General features: G+C 52.5%; 2 protein-coding genes across 11 annotated transcripts in view; both read left to right on the forward strand.

Moving 5' to 3' along the window:
• The window catches only part of KMT2A (lysine methyltransferase 2A), an 89,820-nt gene extending 79,556 nt beyond the window's left edge, over positions 1–10,264 (forward strand). For all 10 annotated transcript variants that reach the window (XM_089334591.1, XM_070078962.2, XM_070078977.2 and 7 more), the window contains 5 exons: positions 2,810–2,988; positions 3,150–3,253; positions 4,308–4,391; positions 4,789–4,918; positions 5,411–10,264. In XM_089334591.1, coding sequence (XP_089190717.1) covers positions 2,810–2,988; positions 3,150–3,253; positions 4,308–4,391; positions 4,789–4,918; positions 5,411–5,686 — 773 coding nt within the window. In that variant the 3' untranslated portion in view covers positions 5,687–10,264. The remainder of the gene's footprint in view (positions 1–2,809; positions 2,989–3,149; positions 3,254–4,307; positions 4,392–4,788; positions 4,919–5,410) is intronic.
• Positions 10,265–10,612: 348 nt separating this feature from the next.
• Positions 10,613–14,416, forward strand: LOC100356669 (tetratricopeptide repeat protein 36). Its single transcript, XM_070079151.2, has 3 exons — positions 10,613–10,857; positions 12,175–12,363; positions 14,138–14,416. Exons 1-3 carry the CDS (start codon positions 10,740–10,742, stop codon positions 14,395–14,397), a joined length of 567 nt encoding a protein of 188 aa, XP_069935252.1. The 5' UTR covers positions 10,613–10,739; the 3' UTR covers positions 14,398–14,416.
• The last annotated feature ends 40 nt before the right edge of the window (positions 14,417–14,456 follow it).

Below are 14,456 nucleotides of genomic sequence, written 5' to 3' on the forward strand. Positions count from 1 at the left end.
GGATCAGTACGAAGCCAGGAGCTTCTTCCAGTCTCCCATGCAGGTGCAGGGGCCCAAGCACTTGGGCCATTTTCTACTGCTTTCCCAAGCCATAGGCAAAGTGCTGGATCGGAAGAAGAGCAGCCGGGACATGAATCAGCACCCATATGGGATGCCGGCACTGCAGGCAGAGGCTTAGCCTACTACACCACAGCACCAGCCTCAATATATTCAATTTTTAGCAGAACAGTTGGCAAATGCATTTTTTTCTAAAGCTAGTGGCTAGTGTTCTCTGGGCTTCCCTGCCTCTTCCCCTCTCGTGCTGCCCAATCCCTGGGCTTGCACAGCCCCCCTCCCATGTGCTCACATCACACACAGTGGTTCATCCCCAACTGCTCTCCTACCAGAGTCCAGAGCAAACCAACTCCAGAACCCTCATCCTTCACATCCTATTGATTCGACACCCAAAGTATGAGTTCTATCCCTTTCTCCTCTTTTCTTCCTCAGGCCTAGCCCTGTAATATTAAAAAGCCACTTAAGTAGTCCTAGCATATCTCCTGGGTCGCCAGAGATACCCAAGAGCTTCTTACTATTGCCTACTAGTTGTGGAAGAAAGTCTCAACCCTTAAGTGTTTGTTGTTGGTAAATGTTTATTGAACACCTGTAATATGCCTGACACCATGTTAAACACTCAGCATGGAGTGGGCATTGGCACGGTGGTTAAGACATAGCTTGGGATGTCTGGGTTCAAGTCCCAGTTTCACTTCTGATTCCAACTTTCTGCTAATATGAACCCTGGGAGGCAGCAAATGATGGCTTAAATACTTGGATCCCTGCCACCTGTGTGGAAGACTGAGCTTGAGTTCCTGGCTTCTGGATTTAGCCTGGCACAACCTGGCCTTTGTGGGCATTTTGGGAGTGAATCAGTGGATGGAAGATACCTCCCTCCCTCTCTTTCTCTGTGTGTGTGTGTGTCTCCGTCTCTCCCTCTGTCTGCCTTTCAAAATAACAAAGCACTCAGGATGTAATCACTGAGTAGAAGCAGACTGGACCCTGCATCTCTGAGGTTTCCAGTAGGTGGATCTTTTTCCAGGACCAGATCATATTTAGCCTGACTTCATCTATCTGGCCCCAGCGCTCACCACTTTCCTCAAGATTGCTTTTTCTGCAGCTGCAGCGCACTATTTATTATTCCAGATCCAAGTCCTAAAGTGCAGCCCACAGATATGAACTGAGATCTCTGGGTTCAGAAGAAGAAAGGTGAATTTTTCACGTGCACCGCCGAGTAAGCATCTTCGCTTATTTCACACGTGTGTCCACATTAGCATCCCGTGGTTCACACAGGAACTGTGTCTTCTCTCAGAATCCTGAATTCCTTTCTAGACCCTGCTCAACATCACCTCTTTTCTTTAGTGCTTTTGACTGAAATTCTCCCCTGTGTCTACAGAAACCCCAAGCTTAACAGGTTTAAACAGTGAGATAATTCATCATTTAGCATGACAGGAAGTCCAGAGGTAGGACAGACACCTGGATTGATTTATGTGGGAATTCTCAGTGTCCTCAAAGACCTGAATTCTTTCCCTCTTTTCCCTCTGTTCTCCAGGAGATAGCTTCACGTTCAAGCTAATAGCAAATGGCTGCCATACTCCCCAGGGTCACATTCTGCCACCGCGTTGTTCAGAGAACAGGCAGGGCTTTTATCAGGCACAATTGGACGCCTCACATATCGTAGACCAGATGAAGCCCCATGTCCGTTTTAAGCTAGTCACCAGCAAGGGGACCAGAATCCCCAGGAATGGCTGAGACTGATCTGGGATGGAAGGGATGTTGGAGGTTCATGACAACGACCTCCCTGTTCCCCAGTCCAAAGCGGGTCAGTGTCCATCTCCAGTGCTTCCTTGTCCTTGCCCACGCACCCTTGTGTTCATATGGGTATTATGAGGAAGGTAACACGGGGAAGTGACACAGAGAGTGATAATGGTAGGTTGTTCATGGCGGGGAACCTCTTTTAGACGAGGCAGTCCAGAAGAGGAGCCTCCTGATGCCATGACATCGGAGCTTCGACTTGAGTGATGGTGAGAAGAAGCCTCGTGTACAGACCTAGAGCGGAAGTTCCCCCTGCAGAGGAAACAGTCCCAAGTGGGAATGCCTTTGTTGTGCTGGCTTAGTCTGTCTCTTCCATGGAACGGAAATTCCGTAAACACAGGAGCCCTGGGGTGGGTGCTGTGAGCTCAGCTTTGTGAGCTTTGCCTTCCTGTTAGCAACACAATACCTCATCTCACTGTCAGCCCTTCAGTGAATGTAGAACATTCAGCCTGCATATTGAGATGAACCGAGAGAATGTACGTGAAAATTCCTATGTTTTGCAGTGTTTTTCTACCCAAGAATCCACAACAGTGTAGAAAAATTCTTGGAGAAAAATCACTGTTCTTTAGAAAAAAAAGTTACTGCTATTGCCTTACGTAGCTTCAGCTCTTGCATTGTAGACTGATGTTAAGACTTTAGTGTTCTGATTGTACCAGAAGTTATGCTCCTAAGAATGTTGCCTATGTAAAGACTTAACCTTACTGTTTGCCATTGAAACCAAATTAACTCTTAGAAATTCTCTAAATGAAACAAAAACTCGGCATCTAATTGCAACTTTTCTCCTTTAACAAAAAAATTAGCCAAGACAAACAAAAACTTAAAATATGGACAAGCCGCCACCACCACCGTGGAGCAGCAGGAGTCCCACCCCCTCGAGGCAGCTGCTGTTGATGCTGAAGCGCAGCACTGCGCCACTCCCCGCTGGCGGCCACGCCTCACTACCCAGGTGCCTTTGCTCCCACAGGTGTCAATGGTTTGAGGATGCTGGGGATTCTCCACGATGCAGTTGTGTTCCTGATTGAGCAGCTCTCTGGTGCCAAGCACTGTCGGAATTACAAATTCCGTTTCCACAAACCAGAGGAGGCCAATGAACCTCCCTTGAACCCTCATGGCTCAGCCAGGGCTGAAGTCCACCTGAGGCAAGTTGCATTCTTTTCTGTAAGGAGTTCGGGGCTCTGGTTTTATTATTTAATGTTACAGTTATTTTCCCACATAACCATTGAGATTTCTAATGCTAATGCCATCATTCTTTACTGCCTTAAAGCATTTCGCTAAATGGGTTTTAATCTTTTGGCTCCAGGAAGTCAGCATTTGACATGTTTAACTTCCTGGCTTCCAAACATCGGCAGCCTCCTGAATACAACCCCAATGATGAGGAAGAGGAGGAAGTGCAGCTGAAGTCAGCCCGGTGAGTCTGCCGTGGGTGGGACCATTTCCTCCTGAACCAGGCTTTCCTAACACTTTGCAAGACCAACATACAGTCTAAGTAAGCAGCAGTGGCCAGCTGGTAAAGAGAGGAATAGAAGTTAGAGAGGAAAAGTTCAAGTAACTGGAAAATGCATATTTTCTTTAATAGTCTGTGGGCTTTGGGCATCCACCAGAGTCATCACAGGCAGAGAGCACTAGACAGGTAAATTCGCATATTAAAACTGGGCCGTGGGGCCAGTGCTGTGGCGCAATGGGTTAACGCCCTGGCCTGAAGCACCGGCATCCCATATGGGCGCCAGCTCAAGACCTGGCTGCTCCGCTTCCAATCCAGCTCTCTGCTATGGCCTGGGAAGGCAGTAGAGGGTGGCCTAAGTCCATGGGACCCTGCACCCGCGTGGGAGACCCGGAGGAAGCTCCTGGCTCCTGGCTTCGGATCAGCGCTACTCCAGCCGTTGTGGCTAATTGGGGTGTGAACCAGCAGATGGAAGACCTCTCTCTCTCTCTCTTTTTCTCTGCCTCTCTCTGTGTAACTCTAACTTTCAAATAAACAAATAAATCTTAAAAAAAAAAAAATGAAAGAAAAGAAAAGAAAAACTGGGCCGTGCAGCAGGCATCGTGGCACAGCAGCAAGTTAAGCCACTGTTTGGGATGCCTGGGGCCAAGCTCCACCTCCACTTGCAATCCAACTTCCTCCTATTGTGCCTGGGAGGTAGCAGATGATGGCCTAAGTCCTTGGGTCCCTGTTGTCCGTGTGGAGACCCGGGTTGAATTCTTGGTTCCTAGCTTGGGAGTGGACTAGCAGATAGAAGATCTCTCTCTCTCTTTCTCTGTGTATTCCCATTTCTCTGTCACTGCCTCTCAAATAAGTAATAATTAATGAATAAAACTTTTTAAAATGGGCCTCACTGTATAAGGCACTTGTTATGATTGGAATTGAACAAAGAGTGTATTCATATTCCCTGGAAGCCTTCAATCCAAGACTCAAAGCTTTATTTCCTGAATGGAATTCATCAATACTATGTTTCGTCTCTTAGGAGGGCAACTAGCATGGATCTGCCAATGCCCATGCGTTTCCGGCACTTAAAAAAGACTTCTAAGGAAGCGGTTGGTGTCTACAGGTATGGCTAAAATTCTAGAAAGAATTCTAGAAAGTTAATGCATTTCCAAAATAATATGGAACCATATGCTGGAGTGACCTCCGTCAGTCACTCAGGTTTTTATAGAAGTTACTCCTTAAACCTGATATCTCGGGACTCTTCCAACTCCTTATGTTGAACAAGTAAACATTAAATATTGGTAATTCTTGTGAGCTACAGAGGGAAGAAATCTTCTGTCTTTGGCCATTTGTTAGAACAATGAATATATACAAGCCAGGTGTGTCCAAATTTTTTTTCCCCTCAGTAGTCTGTCCATCTGGGAAAACAGCAGACTTGGGGAATGTGTCACTTATTCTGTATTCACACAGTTGCACTTGCCAAGTTTATGCCTCATCCCGCTTCCGTCTTTACGTCCCAGGTCTCCCATTCACGGCCGCGGGCTTTTCTGTAAGAGAAACATTGATGCAGGAGAGATGGTGATTGAGTATGCCGGCAACGTCATCCGCTCCATCCAGACCGACAAGCGAGAGAAGTATTACGACAGCAAGGTGGGCCTCCCACTGCCGCCCTCCCAGCTCTTCTGTTCGCTGTAGAAAGGGGCCATCAACCCTCAGTATGAGTCCCAGATCCGAAAGAAATAGCCTGTGCATCGATGCAAAGACTTCCTGGCTTTTTTTTTACATTTTCACCTCTTTGACATTTTTAATGGGACCAGTGAAAGTCTGGAATCCAGTCGGAGGATTAGTACACAAAGATGCCCTTGGAAGGTTTGTCTGAGTGATTCCCAGGATCGGAAGTGCACAGCTCCCATGTTTTAGGTGTCTCTTTCCTGCAGAGCCATTAAGGAACTACAGTCTAGTGCTTGTACTCTGGGCATTCCTCATGGAGACGTCCTGAGAGATGGGAATTGGGAGACACCTGGAGGTTTTACTGGAAGAAACTGTGTTCACCCGTGGTCAGAGGTGACATCAGGAGGAGGCTGGGACTCGGGCTCACTAGGCCTGGGCTCTGAGAAGTAACCAGTTCTTGTTTCTGTGCAGGGCATCGGCTGCTACATGTTCCGCATCGACGACTCGGAGGTGGTGGACGCCACCATGCACGGAAACGCTGCCCGCTTCATCAACCACTCGTGCGAGCCCAACTGCTACTCTCGGGTCATCAACATCGACGGGCAGAAGCACATTGTCATCTTCGCCATGCGCAAGATCTACCGAGGGGAGGAGCTCACCTACGACTACAAGTTCCCCATTGAGGACGCCAGCAACAAGCTGCCCTGCAACTGTGGCGCCAAGAAATGCCGCAAGTTCCTCAACTGAGGCTGCTCCGGCCCCCGGCGCCAGAGCGCCAGGACCTACAGCCAGCCACGGCAGCGAGGAGCTCCAGGATGGACTGAGTGGGCACCACCGAGGGGCCTGAGCGCCCTGCCGCCCCATAGTCGCGCTGTACGAGAGCTGGCAGTCCTGGAGAGAGAGGAGGTGTCGAAGAAAAGATCCACGATCAGCCTTCTCCTGGGGCCCCTCTGGGAGATGGGGTCCTGAGCAGACTCGCCTGGGAGGAGCCTAGGGAGGGGTAGTTACGTGGGGAGCCTGGGCCCACGCTCTCCCCGGAGAGAAATGGCTAGCCTCGCCTCAGCCCTTTCCCGCGCTGCAGGGGGCTAGGCTCTGTTGGACGCCTGCTGGGCCGCCAGCCAGGCGCCGCCCTGGGCCGCCTGGGAGCAAGCAGAGAAGCTCTGGCGGTTTTCCCTGCCCTCCTCCACGTGGTTGGGAAGCAGAATTCCCAGCACCTCTGGTGTCCAAAGGCTGTCTTGGGGTTGTTGCCAATTCCTTTGCAAATACTGAGCCCTGGGCTGTAAGGGGGAGTGTCACCCCAGCGCCTTGTCTCAGCCAATCCTCTCCCTGACAGTAGGAGCCGCTGCCCTCTCTCGGTCCTCCCTTCACTCGGCCTCCTTCCTCTGCCCTGTCCTCCATCCCACTGCTTTCCCATTCTTCTTTCTGGGCGGTAGGGGGTGGGCTCCCTGCTCAAGGGCACTGCCTGCTGGGCATAGGATGTGCCGTCAGAAAGTCCCCTGACCTTGGGAGCACTCCAGGTGGGGAGGTGGACAGGAGCCAGTGGCCATAACCAGACAGAATTTGGAGTCATGTCCGTGAAGCTCCTGTGAGAGTTCTGGGGAAGTATATGTAGCATGATTTTTTTTAGAAGAAGAAAAAGATTATTTAAATAGGATTTGAATCATGCCACACCCAGAATATCACCACCGGGATGCGCCCTGGGCCCCGTTCCTAGGCCAGGTTCCTTTCTTTGCCCCTTGCCAAGACATAGGAAGACTCCATTCATAAACGGTCAGTGTCCGGTTGAAGGCAGAACACTAATCTGATTTCAAGGCCCTAAACTTGGGGACTAGACCACCCTGTGTGGAGGGGACTCTGCCGCCTGTGCGCGATCCATGGATAAAGTCAATTCCATGACACTACTGCCCTGGTGACTCCCTGGGACGCGGTCAGAACAGCAGCAAACGTTTCTTCTCTCCCTTCCCCCGAGACAGTGTCCTGAACCTGTTAAATTAAGTCATTGGATTTTACTCTGTTCTGTTTACAGTTTACTATTTAAGGTTTTATAAATGTAAATATATTTTGTATATTTTTCTATGAGAAGCACTTCATAGGGAGAAGCACTTATGACAAGGCTATTTTTTAAAACCGCGGTATTATCCTAATTTAAAAGAAGATCGGTTTTTAATAATTTTTTATTTTCATAGGATGAAGTTAGAGAAAATACTCAGCTGTACACACAAAGTCTGGTTTCCCTGCCCGACCCCTCCCCCTGGAAGGTGTCCTCTCCGTCGTTTCACGTGTAGCTAGTCTGTGCCCGTCCGCTCTTTGACAATACACGGAGAAGGAAGGCCACCCAGCTGCACTGGGCCACTCCCCTCCTTCCCCGTGGAGGCTCCTCCCAAGGCTGCAGTATAGGACCCGGCTACAGCACTTCCTGCTCCTCCTCCCTCTCCTCCTCCTCCTCCTCCCAGAACTGTCTCCCTCCTCTCCTGCTCGGCCCCAGAGCGGCGGGAGGTGATGCGCACCTTCCTCAGCTCTCCTCCGGCAGAGTCTGCAGCCGCCCCGTGGACGGCACCTGCCAGCCTCCATCGCCATCTGCCTCTTTAGGTCGCCTCCTTTCCGTCCCCTCCGCCCACCACGCCCTCCTTCCTGCAAAGCACCCGCTGATCCCCGCGTGCCCTCTTTGGGGCAGCCCGTTGAAACTGAAGCACAGTCTGACCACTCACGATAAAGCAGATCTGCCTCCGCCTCCGCCACAGGGCTCAGAGCAGTGTAGTCCAAGGAGAGGGTGGGGCGCCCTTTCCTCGCCGCGGGAAGTCATGCCTAGGGAAGTCTAGCAAAGCAATACGACTCGGCCCAGCACTCTCTGCCCCCAGGACTCGTGGCTCTGCTGTGCCTTCCATCCTGGGCTCCTTTGCTTCTGTGACCTTAAGAACTTTCGCCTGGTGGCTTTGCTGGAACATTGTCACTGTGTCCACTGTCATGCAGGGAGCCCAGCACTGTGGCCAGGATGGCAGAGGCTTCCTCGTCACCATGGAGAAGTGCCAGCAGGGGACTGGGGAAAGCACTCGACCCAGACCTCCCCTCCCCGTCCTGTTGCCCGTGAACAAGACGCAGTGGCCCGAGGGGCTCCACTCGTGTCTGCTTTCCTTTATTATTGCACTGTGTGAGGTTTTTTTGTAAATCCTTGTATTCCTATTTTTTTTAAAGAAAAAAAAAACTTAAGCTGCGTTTGTTACTGAAACGATTAATGCACTGATGGGTCATGAATTCACCTTGAGAAAGACCCAAGGCCAGTCAGGGGTGGGGGGAACTCAGCTAAATAGACCTAGTGACTGCCCTCCTAGGCCGCGCTGTACTGTGAGCCCCCCCTCGTTCTCTTCCTCCAACCCCGAACCCCGAGGACAGGGGAGGAACCACATCTGTCCTTCTCCTGCCAGCAGCAGCTGGTTTGCCTTGCCTTTCCACCCCCGACCATCAACCACAGAAATGAGAAATTGCTCTTTCAGCTCAGCCTTGAGTCCATTGCCAAAAATTTCAGCACACCTGCCAGCAACTTGGGGGATGAGCTAAGGCTTCCCCCCGCAGAGGGGAAGAAGGCAAGGATGGCGTAGCTGTCTCCAGAACGTGTCTGAGTCTGTTTGGAAAGTGACCGAGGAATCCCCGCACAAAAGTGCAGACGGAGGAATCGCGGTGGGTCGTTCCCAAGAATCCCCCAAGGGGCATCCCAGATCCCTAAGGAGTAACAGCTGCAAACCTGGTCAGTTCTCAGTGAGAGCCAGCTCACGTTCGCTTTGCTGCTAGAACCTGTTGTGGCTGCATTTCCTGGTGGCCAGTGACAACTGCGTGACCAGAAGAGCTGCGTGGCGCCGCCGCCCCTTCGGCCGGAACCCGGTCCCTTGGCTCCCTCCGTGGCTGCCCACCACCCCAGCACAGCCCCTCCTGTTTTTAGACCAATAACAAGAGTTAAGGGGGAAGCCTTGGCAGCTAGAAGTTCTCAACCAAGACTCCTTGGCCGGGACCCAGTCCACCACCCTGCTCACCTCCGTCTCACCCCCGGCCAATGCAGTGAGCACCATGCAGCAACCTTGATTCAAAAACAAACAAACAAACAAAAACAAAAAAAGAAAAAAAAAGAAAAAATGCAACAACACACGAAAAACAAAAAAAAAATCTTTTAATGAATGTATCTTTCTAAAGGACTGGCGTTCAATCAAATATCTGAAAATACTAAAGGTCAAAACCTTGTCAGATGTTAACTTTTAAGTTTGATTTGGGATTTTTCTTTTTAATCGAGATCAAGTTGTCCTTGTTTTTGTTTTAAAGGAAAAGCGGGTCATCGCAAAGGGCTGGGTGTCATTCTGTGTTTCATTCCCTTCATTTTAAAGCAATACAAGGGTATTGAGCAGATGGTTCTGATACCAGTCAAGTCTCTCACTCTGAAAACTTGCAACCTTTTCTGTTTGTTTTGGTTTTCAAATAAATATAAATATGATATATATAGGAACTAATATAGTAATGTACCATGTAACAAAGCCTAGTTCAGTCCATGGCTTCTAATTCTCTTAACACTATAGATAAGGATTGTGTTCCAGTTGCTAGTAGCGGCAGGAAAATGTCAGGCTAGCCTTCCTCTGGTCCCCGAGACGGGGGACTCAGACCACAGGGGGATGGGAAGCGAGGCCGTCCCCGGGACCAGAGAGAGATGCAGAAATGGTGTCACCTGGATTTTTTTCTGCCCTTGAATGTTGCCAGTCGGTACCTGTATCCTTGTTTCTGTTTCTGCCATGAATGTCGGGGTTTCCACCTGCACTTAGGGGACAGTTGTGTTCTGTGCTTTCCTGGTGTCCTGCTCTGAGGTAACTCTAGTTCTGTCTCTCAACCAAGAAAACAGACTCGTGCTGTTTCTTTCCTTGAACTTTACCAGTCTCTTTAGTAAACACAGGTAGCTGAATAATCGTTTCAAGAGCTCAACAGATGACAAGCTTCTTTTCTAGAAATAAGACATTTCTTGACAACTTTATCATGTATAACAGATCTTTTGTTTTGTTATTTTTTTCCTTGTGTTCTTCCAAGCTTCTGGTTAGAGAAAAAGAGAAAAAAAAAAAAGGGCAAATGTGTCTAAAGTCCATCAGTGTTAACTCCCTGTGACAGGGACGAAGGAGAATACTTTAATAGTTCAAAAAATAATAATGCTGAAAGCTCTCTACGAAAGACTGAATGTAAAAGTAAACGTGTACATACTTGTAAAAAAAAGGAGTTTTTAAACATGTTTATTTTCTATGCACTTTTTTTTATTTAAGTGATAGTTTAATTAATAAACATGTCAAGTTTATTGCTGCACAAGGTTGAGCTTCCTTTTGGCTTGGGGGGGGCGTGGCCTGTGGCCTGGTTACTCAAGCACCTTCCCATTCTTTTAAGATGGTAACTCCAGGCTGGCTGTTCTAGCCGCATTCTGTCCCCTTACCCACTGGAGACGGATGCCCAGGACCTAACGAGTTTAGTGTTCTCAACTGTGAATACTTAATGCATAATCAAACCAAATCATTCCGGCTGGGTGACAGGCCGCAGCGCGCTGTGCTCTGCCCCACCTTAAGGCTGGAGCGGATTTGTTTGTTCTGTGTTGGGAAAGGAGGGCAGTGGGGAAAGAACTGTAAATATTCTGCCTAGCCAGGGTCGCTGACCCCAGGCCGGAGGGGTTGAGCTCAAGCCACAAAGAGGTTGTCCCAGGAAAGCGGCTGCCTGCTGCCTGCTGCCTGCTGCCGGCTCCGCCCCAGCCCGGCTTCTCTCCCCTCCTGGGAGTTTGGAGTTGAGCACCATGGCGACTCCGAATGATCGCGCCGTGCTGCAGGCCATCTTCAACCCCAACACCCCGTTTGGAGATGTTGTGGGGTTGGACCCGGAAGAAGACGCAGAGGAGGAGGAAGCCGATGAAGGTGAGCATTTGGCCTTGGACAGTGGCTCTGCACATGGGCTAGTGCACACAGAGCTTGTTCCATGACCCCGGGATTACGGCTGAGCTTGGAACCTGAGGGCTCGGCTGATCCTTAGTATGCCTGGTGACAAGGATGTGACAAAGACCGCCAGTCTGTCCGGCCTGCTCCATGGACTGTGCTAATACCTCTGCTGTAACAGAGAACATGACCCCCTGCAGAACGGCCGATGGAAACAGGGCAGGGGGTGGCTGAGCGGGCATGCGGGCAGACGCATCTGCCACGCACTGAGCGGACTTGGCTCACTGGCTTTTCCACTGCCCCTCATGGAGGTGTTTTTTTGTTTGTTTTGTTTTTGACAGGAGAGTAGACAATGACAGAGAGAGAGACAGAGAAAAAGGTCTTCCTTTGCCATTGGTTCACCCTCCAATGGCCGCCACGGCTGGCGCGCTGCCGCCTGCGCACCGCGCTGATCCGATGGCAGGAGCCAGGTGCTTTTCCTGGTCTCCCATGGGGTGCAGGACCCAAGCACCTGGGCCATCCTCCACTGCACTCCTGGCCACAGCAGAGAGCTAGCCTGGAAGAGGGGCAACCAGGACAGAATCCGGTGCCCCGACTGGGACTAGAACCCGGTGTGCCAGCGCTGCTAGGCGGAGGATTAGCCTAGTGAGCCACGGCGCCGGCCCCCTCATGGAGTTTTGATGCCCTTTGTTTCTGGTTAGGAAGCCCAAGCTTTATGGGGACTTTAGGCTGAAAGGCTCAGGGGTAGATCCGAGCTGATCCTTAGGCTCTGGTCAGGGCGGTCACAGTGCCCCCCCTTTAATATTTTGTTTATTTATTTATTTGAGAGGTAGAGTGCAGAGAGAGAGAGAGAGAGATCTTCCATCTGCTGGCTCACTCCCCAAATGGCCGCCAATGGTTGAGGCTGGGTCAGGCCAAAGCCAGGAGCTTCTTCTGGGTCTCCCACGTGTTGGGCAGAAGCTTTGTGTAGGACAAGTAGGAGAGTGAAACAAGCTAAAGAGCCACAGACCTGTGTTCAAACCCAAGCTCTGCAACTTAGGGGCTGTGCGACCTTGAGTGCTTAAACTACAAGTTAAGGAACTGGGGATGGGAGCCCCTTGGCAATGAATCGGGGGCCAACCAAGACCTGCCCCCAGGTTTCTTTGGAACTCGGGCAATGCCAGCTCCCAACCATGATGACCTCAGCTCCCCAAACTGCAACTGACCCCTTCTGTGACCCACACCCAGACAGCCTTGGCTCAGGTCGCCCTGAGATGCGTTTTCTTCTTGGTCCTGATCGCACCTGTCCCCTCTGGGCAGACAGAGGTTTCCCTCAAGCACAGCTGGAGCAGTCCAAGGCCCTGGAGCTGCAGGGGGTGATGGCAGCCGAGGCTGGGGACCTGGGCACAGCCCTGGAGAGGTTTGACCAAGCCATCCACCTGCTGCCTGAGCGAGCCTCAGCCTACAACAACCGAGCCCAGGCCCGGCGACTCCAAGGAGACGTGGCAGGTGAGCAGCGGTGAAGCCCGGAGCTCCTGCAGAAGGGGTTCCCAGAGGGCACTGCCCAGAGACCGGGGGGAGGGGGGCTGGGCTTGGGGGCGTGGGGAGCTCAGGCAGCAGGTGGCAGGCCAGCGGGCAGAGCGGGCACTGGGACAGCGGCGTAGCAGGCTTGAGAGGGGTCAGCAGGGGCCCTGTCCCTGAAAGGCAGGTTTGGAAGGATGAGGAGTTGGCTGGGTCAGCAGGAGAAAGTAGAGTCTGCGGAGGACCAGAAGGCAGGCACAGGGGCAGGGTGGCTGGAGCAGGCAGTGTGGACAGACGCCCAAGCTACGCCTGCAGAAAGACTAGGGAGTGCCAGCCCGTGACTGCCCTGTGTCTTGTTGAAACCATGGGGGATCACGAGGGTTTTACAAGGAGTAGCTGGATTGCACCTGCTGTTCTCAGGTCACTCGGGCTGAAGTGGGGACACGGAGACACAGGGGACTGTGCTGGGGACCAGAGTCCAGGCTGATGCAAGGTGTTACCACAGAAGCCTGGGAGGGAACAGCAGAATGGGTAGGACTAGCAGTGGTGGTGGGACTCCAGGCTGGAGTTCACGCTCCTTTCTGGGAATAATGGAGACCTGAGGCCCTTCTGCAGGCGCCACTGTTCCAGGCAGCCGGGGACAAGCCGCTGACTGAAACCCCGTAGAGAAGCAAGGTGATTCCTCCGGGAGGCCCTGGGCTCCTCCAGTCCAGCAATCCCGGAGCTTCTGGGCAGTGTGGGTGGGGCGGGGAGCACAGCTCCTGCTGGGGGAAGGCGGCCTTGCTCCAGGATGGTGCTGGAGCGCCCCAAGGGATCCAGACCGGAAGTGAACTGAGGCGAAGACAGGGAGGAAGCTGTCGGGGATCTTACTGAAGACCTCCGCAGAGGCCCACCTCAAGTACTGTACAGGAAACACGGAAGATCCAGGAGACAATGGAAGAATGAGGAGAGGCCATCAGTGCAGACCATAGGGAACAGAGAACTTCTAAGGCATGGAAGGGGGGAAAAAAAAAAAAACCCTGAAAAGGAAAAGAATGAAAAGCTGACTTTACTGCATTTGCAAGGACTGTGCAGCTAAGCATAATTTTAAAAAAATTACTTATTTATTTGAAAGGCAGAGTTGGAGTGAGAGATCTTTCATCTGCCGTTTCAGCTCCCCGGATGGCCTTAATCAGAGTCAGGAACACCACCAGAGTTTCCACGTGGGTGCAGGGTCACAAGCCCTTGGTTCATCCTCTCCTGCTTTCCTAGGCGCATTGGCAGGCAGCTGGATCGGAAGAGGGGCAGGCAGGACCAGTGCCCATAGAGGCTACTGGCGACCCAAGCAGCGGCTTAACCCGCTGTGCCCCAGCCCTACGTATAACCTGGTTAACTGAGATTCAGGATGAGTCACGTGGAACACAGTAAAAGCATAACTATTAAGGGGAATGGCCTGCCGCCACCTGCAGGGGCAGCGGGGCAGGGTCTTTCCCGCAACGTGCGTGTCTCGGTGTGTTCGTGGTGGACAGTCAGCGGAGCGCGGCGAGGCCTGACCTTTGGTCCCAGCTCCGCCTCTAAGCGGCTGTGCAGCCCAGTCTGCATCCGTGAAAGGGGAACCACGGCCCGCACCTCCATGGGCAAACCCGCGCGTGCAAATGGCCCGGCTCGGCGCCTCAGGGACCCGCACGGCCTGCGGCGCCGGGCTTAGCCGCGGAGGCGCGGGGGACCGGGCACCGGGCATCCCCGCGCGCCGCTGACCCCGCCCGCCCGGCCTCTCCCGCAGGCGCCCTGGACGACCTGGAGCGCGCCTTGGCGCTGAGCGGCGGCCGGGGCCGCGCCGCCCGCCAGGGCTTCGTGCAGCGTGGGCTGCTGGCGCGACTGCAGGGCCGGGACGACGACGCCCGCGGGGACTTCGAGCGGGCGGCGCGGCTGGGCAGCCCCTTCGCGCGGCGCCAGCTGGTGCTGCTCAACCCCTACGCCGCTCTGTGCAACCGCATGCTGGCCGACATGATGGGGCAGCTGCGCGGCGCCCCGAACCAATAAAGCTGCCGGGCTCACCGACTCCGCCTGCTTCTGCGTCGAGCCCACGCGCCACGCACAGG

The sequence above is a fragment of the Oryctolagus cuniculus genome, chromosome 1 (assembly GCF_051225735.1).
Source record: "Oryctolagus cuniculus isolate XC-2025 breed Fujian yellow rabbit chromosome 1, ASM5122573v1, whole genome shotgun sequence".
Lineage (NCBI taxonomy): Eukaryota > Metazoa > Chordata > Mammalia > Lagomorpha > Leporidae > Oryctolagus > Oryctolagus cuniculus.

Excerpts from the sequence above, each read along its gene's own strand:
- LOC100356669 (XM_070079151.2), top strand. The coding sequence starts at position 10,740 with ATGGCGACTCCGAATGATCGCGCCGTGCTGCAGGCCATCTTCAACCCC. Across the intron at positions 10,858-12,174 it reads GGAGGAGGAAGCCGATGAAG|ACAGAGGTTTCCCTCAAGCA; the intron begins GTGAGCATTTGG and ends CCCTCTGGGCAG. Across the intron at positions 12,364-14,137 it reads ACTCCAAGGAGACGTGGCAG|GCGCCCTGGACGACCTGGAG; the intron begins GTGAGCAGCGGT and ends CCTCTCCCGCAG.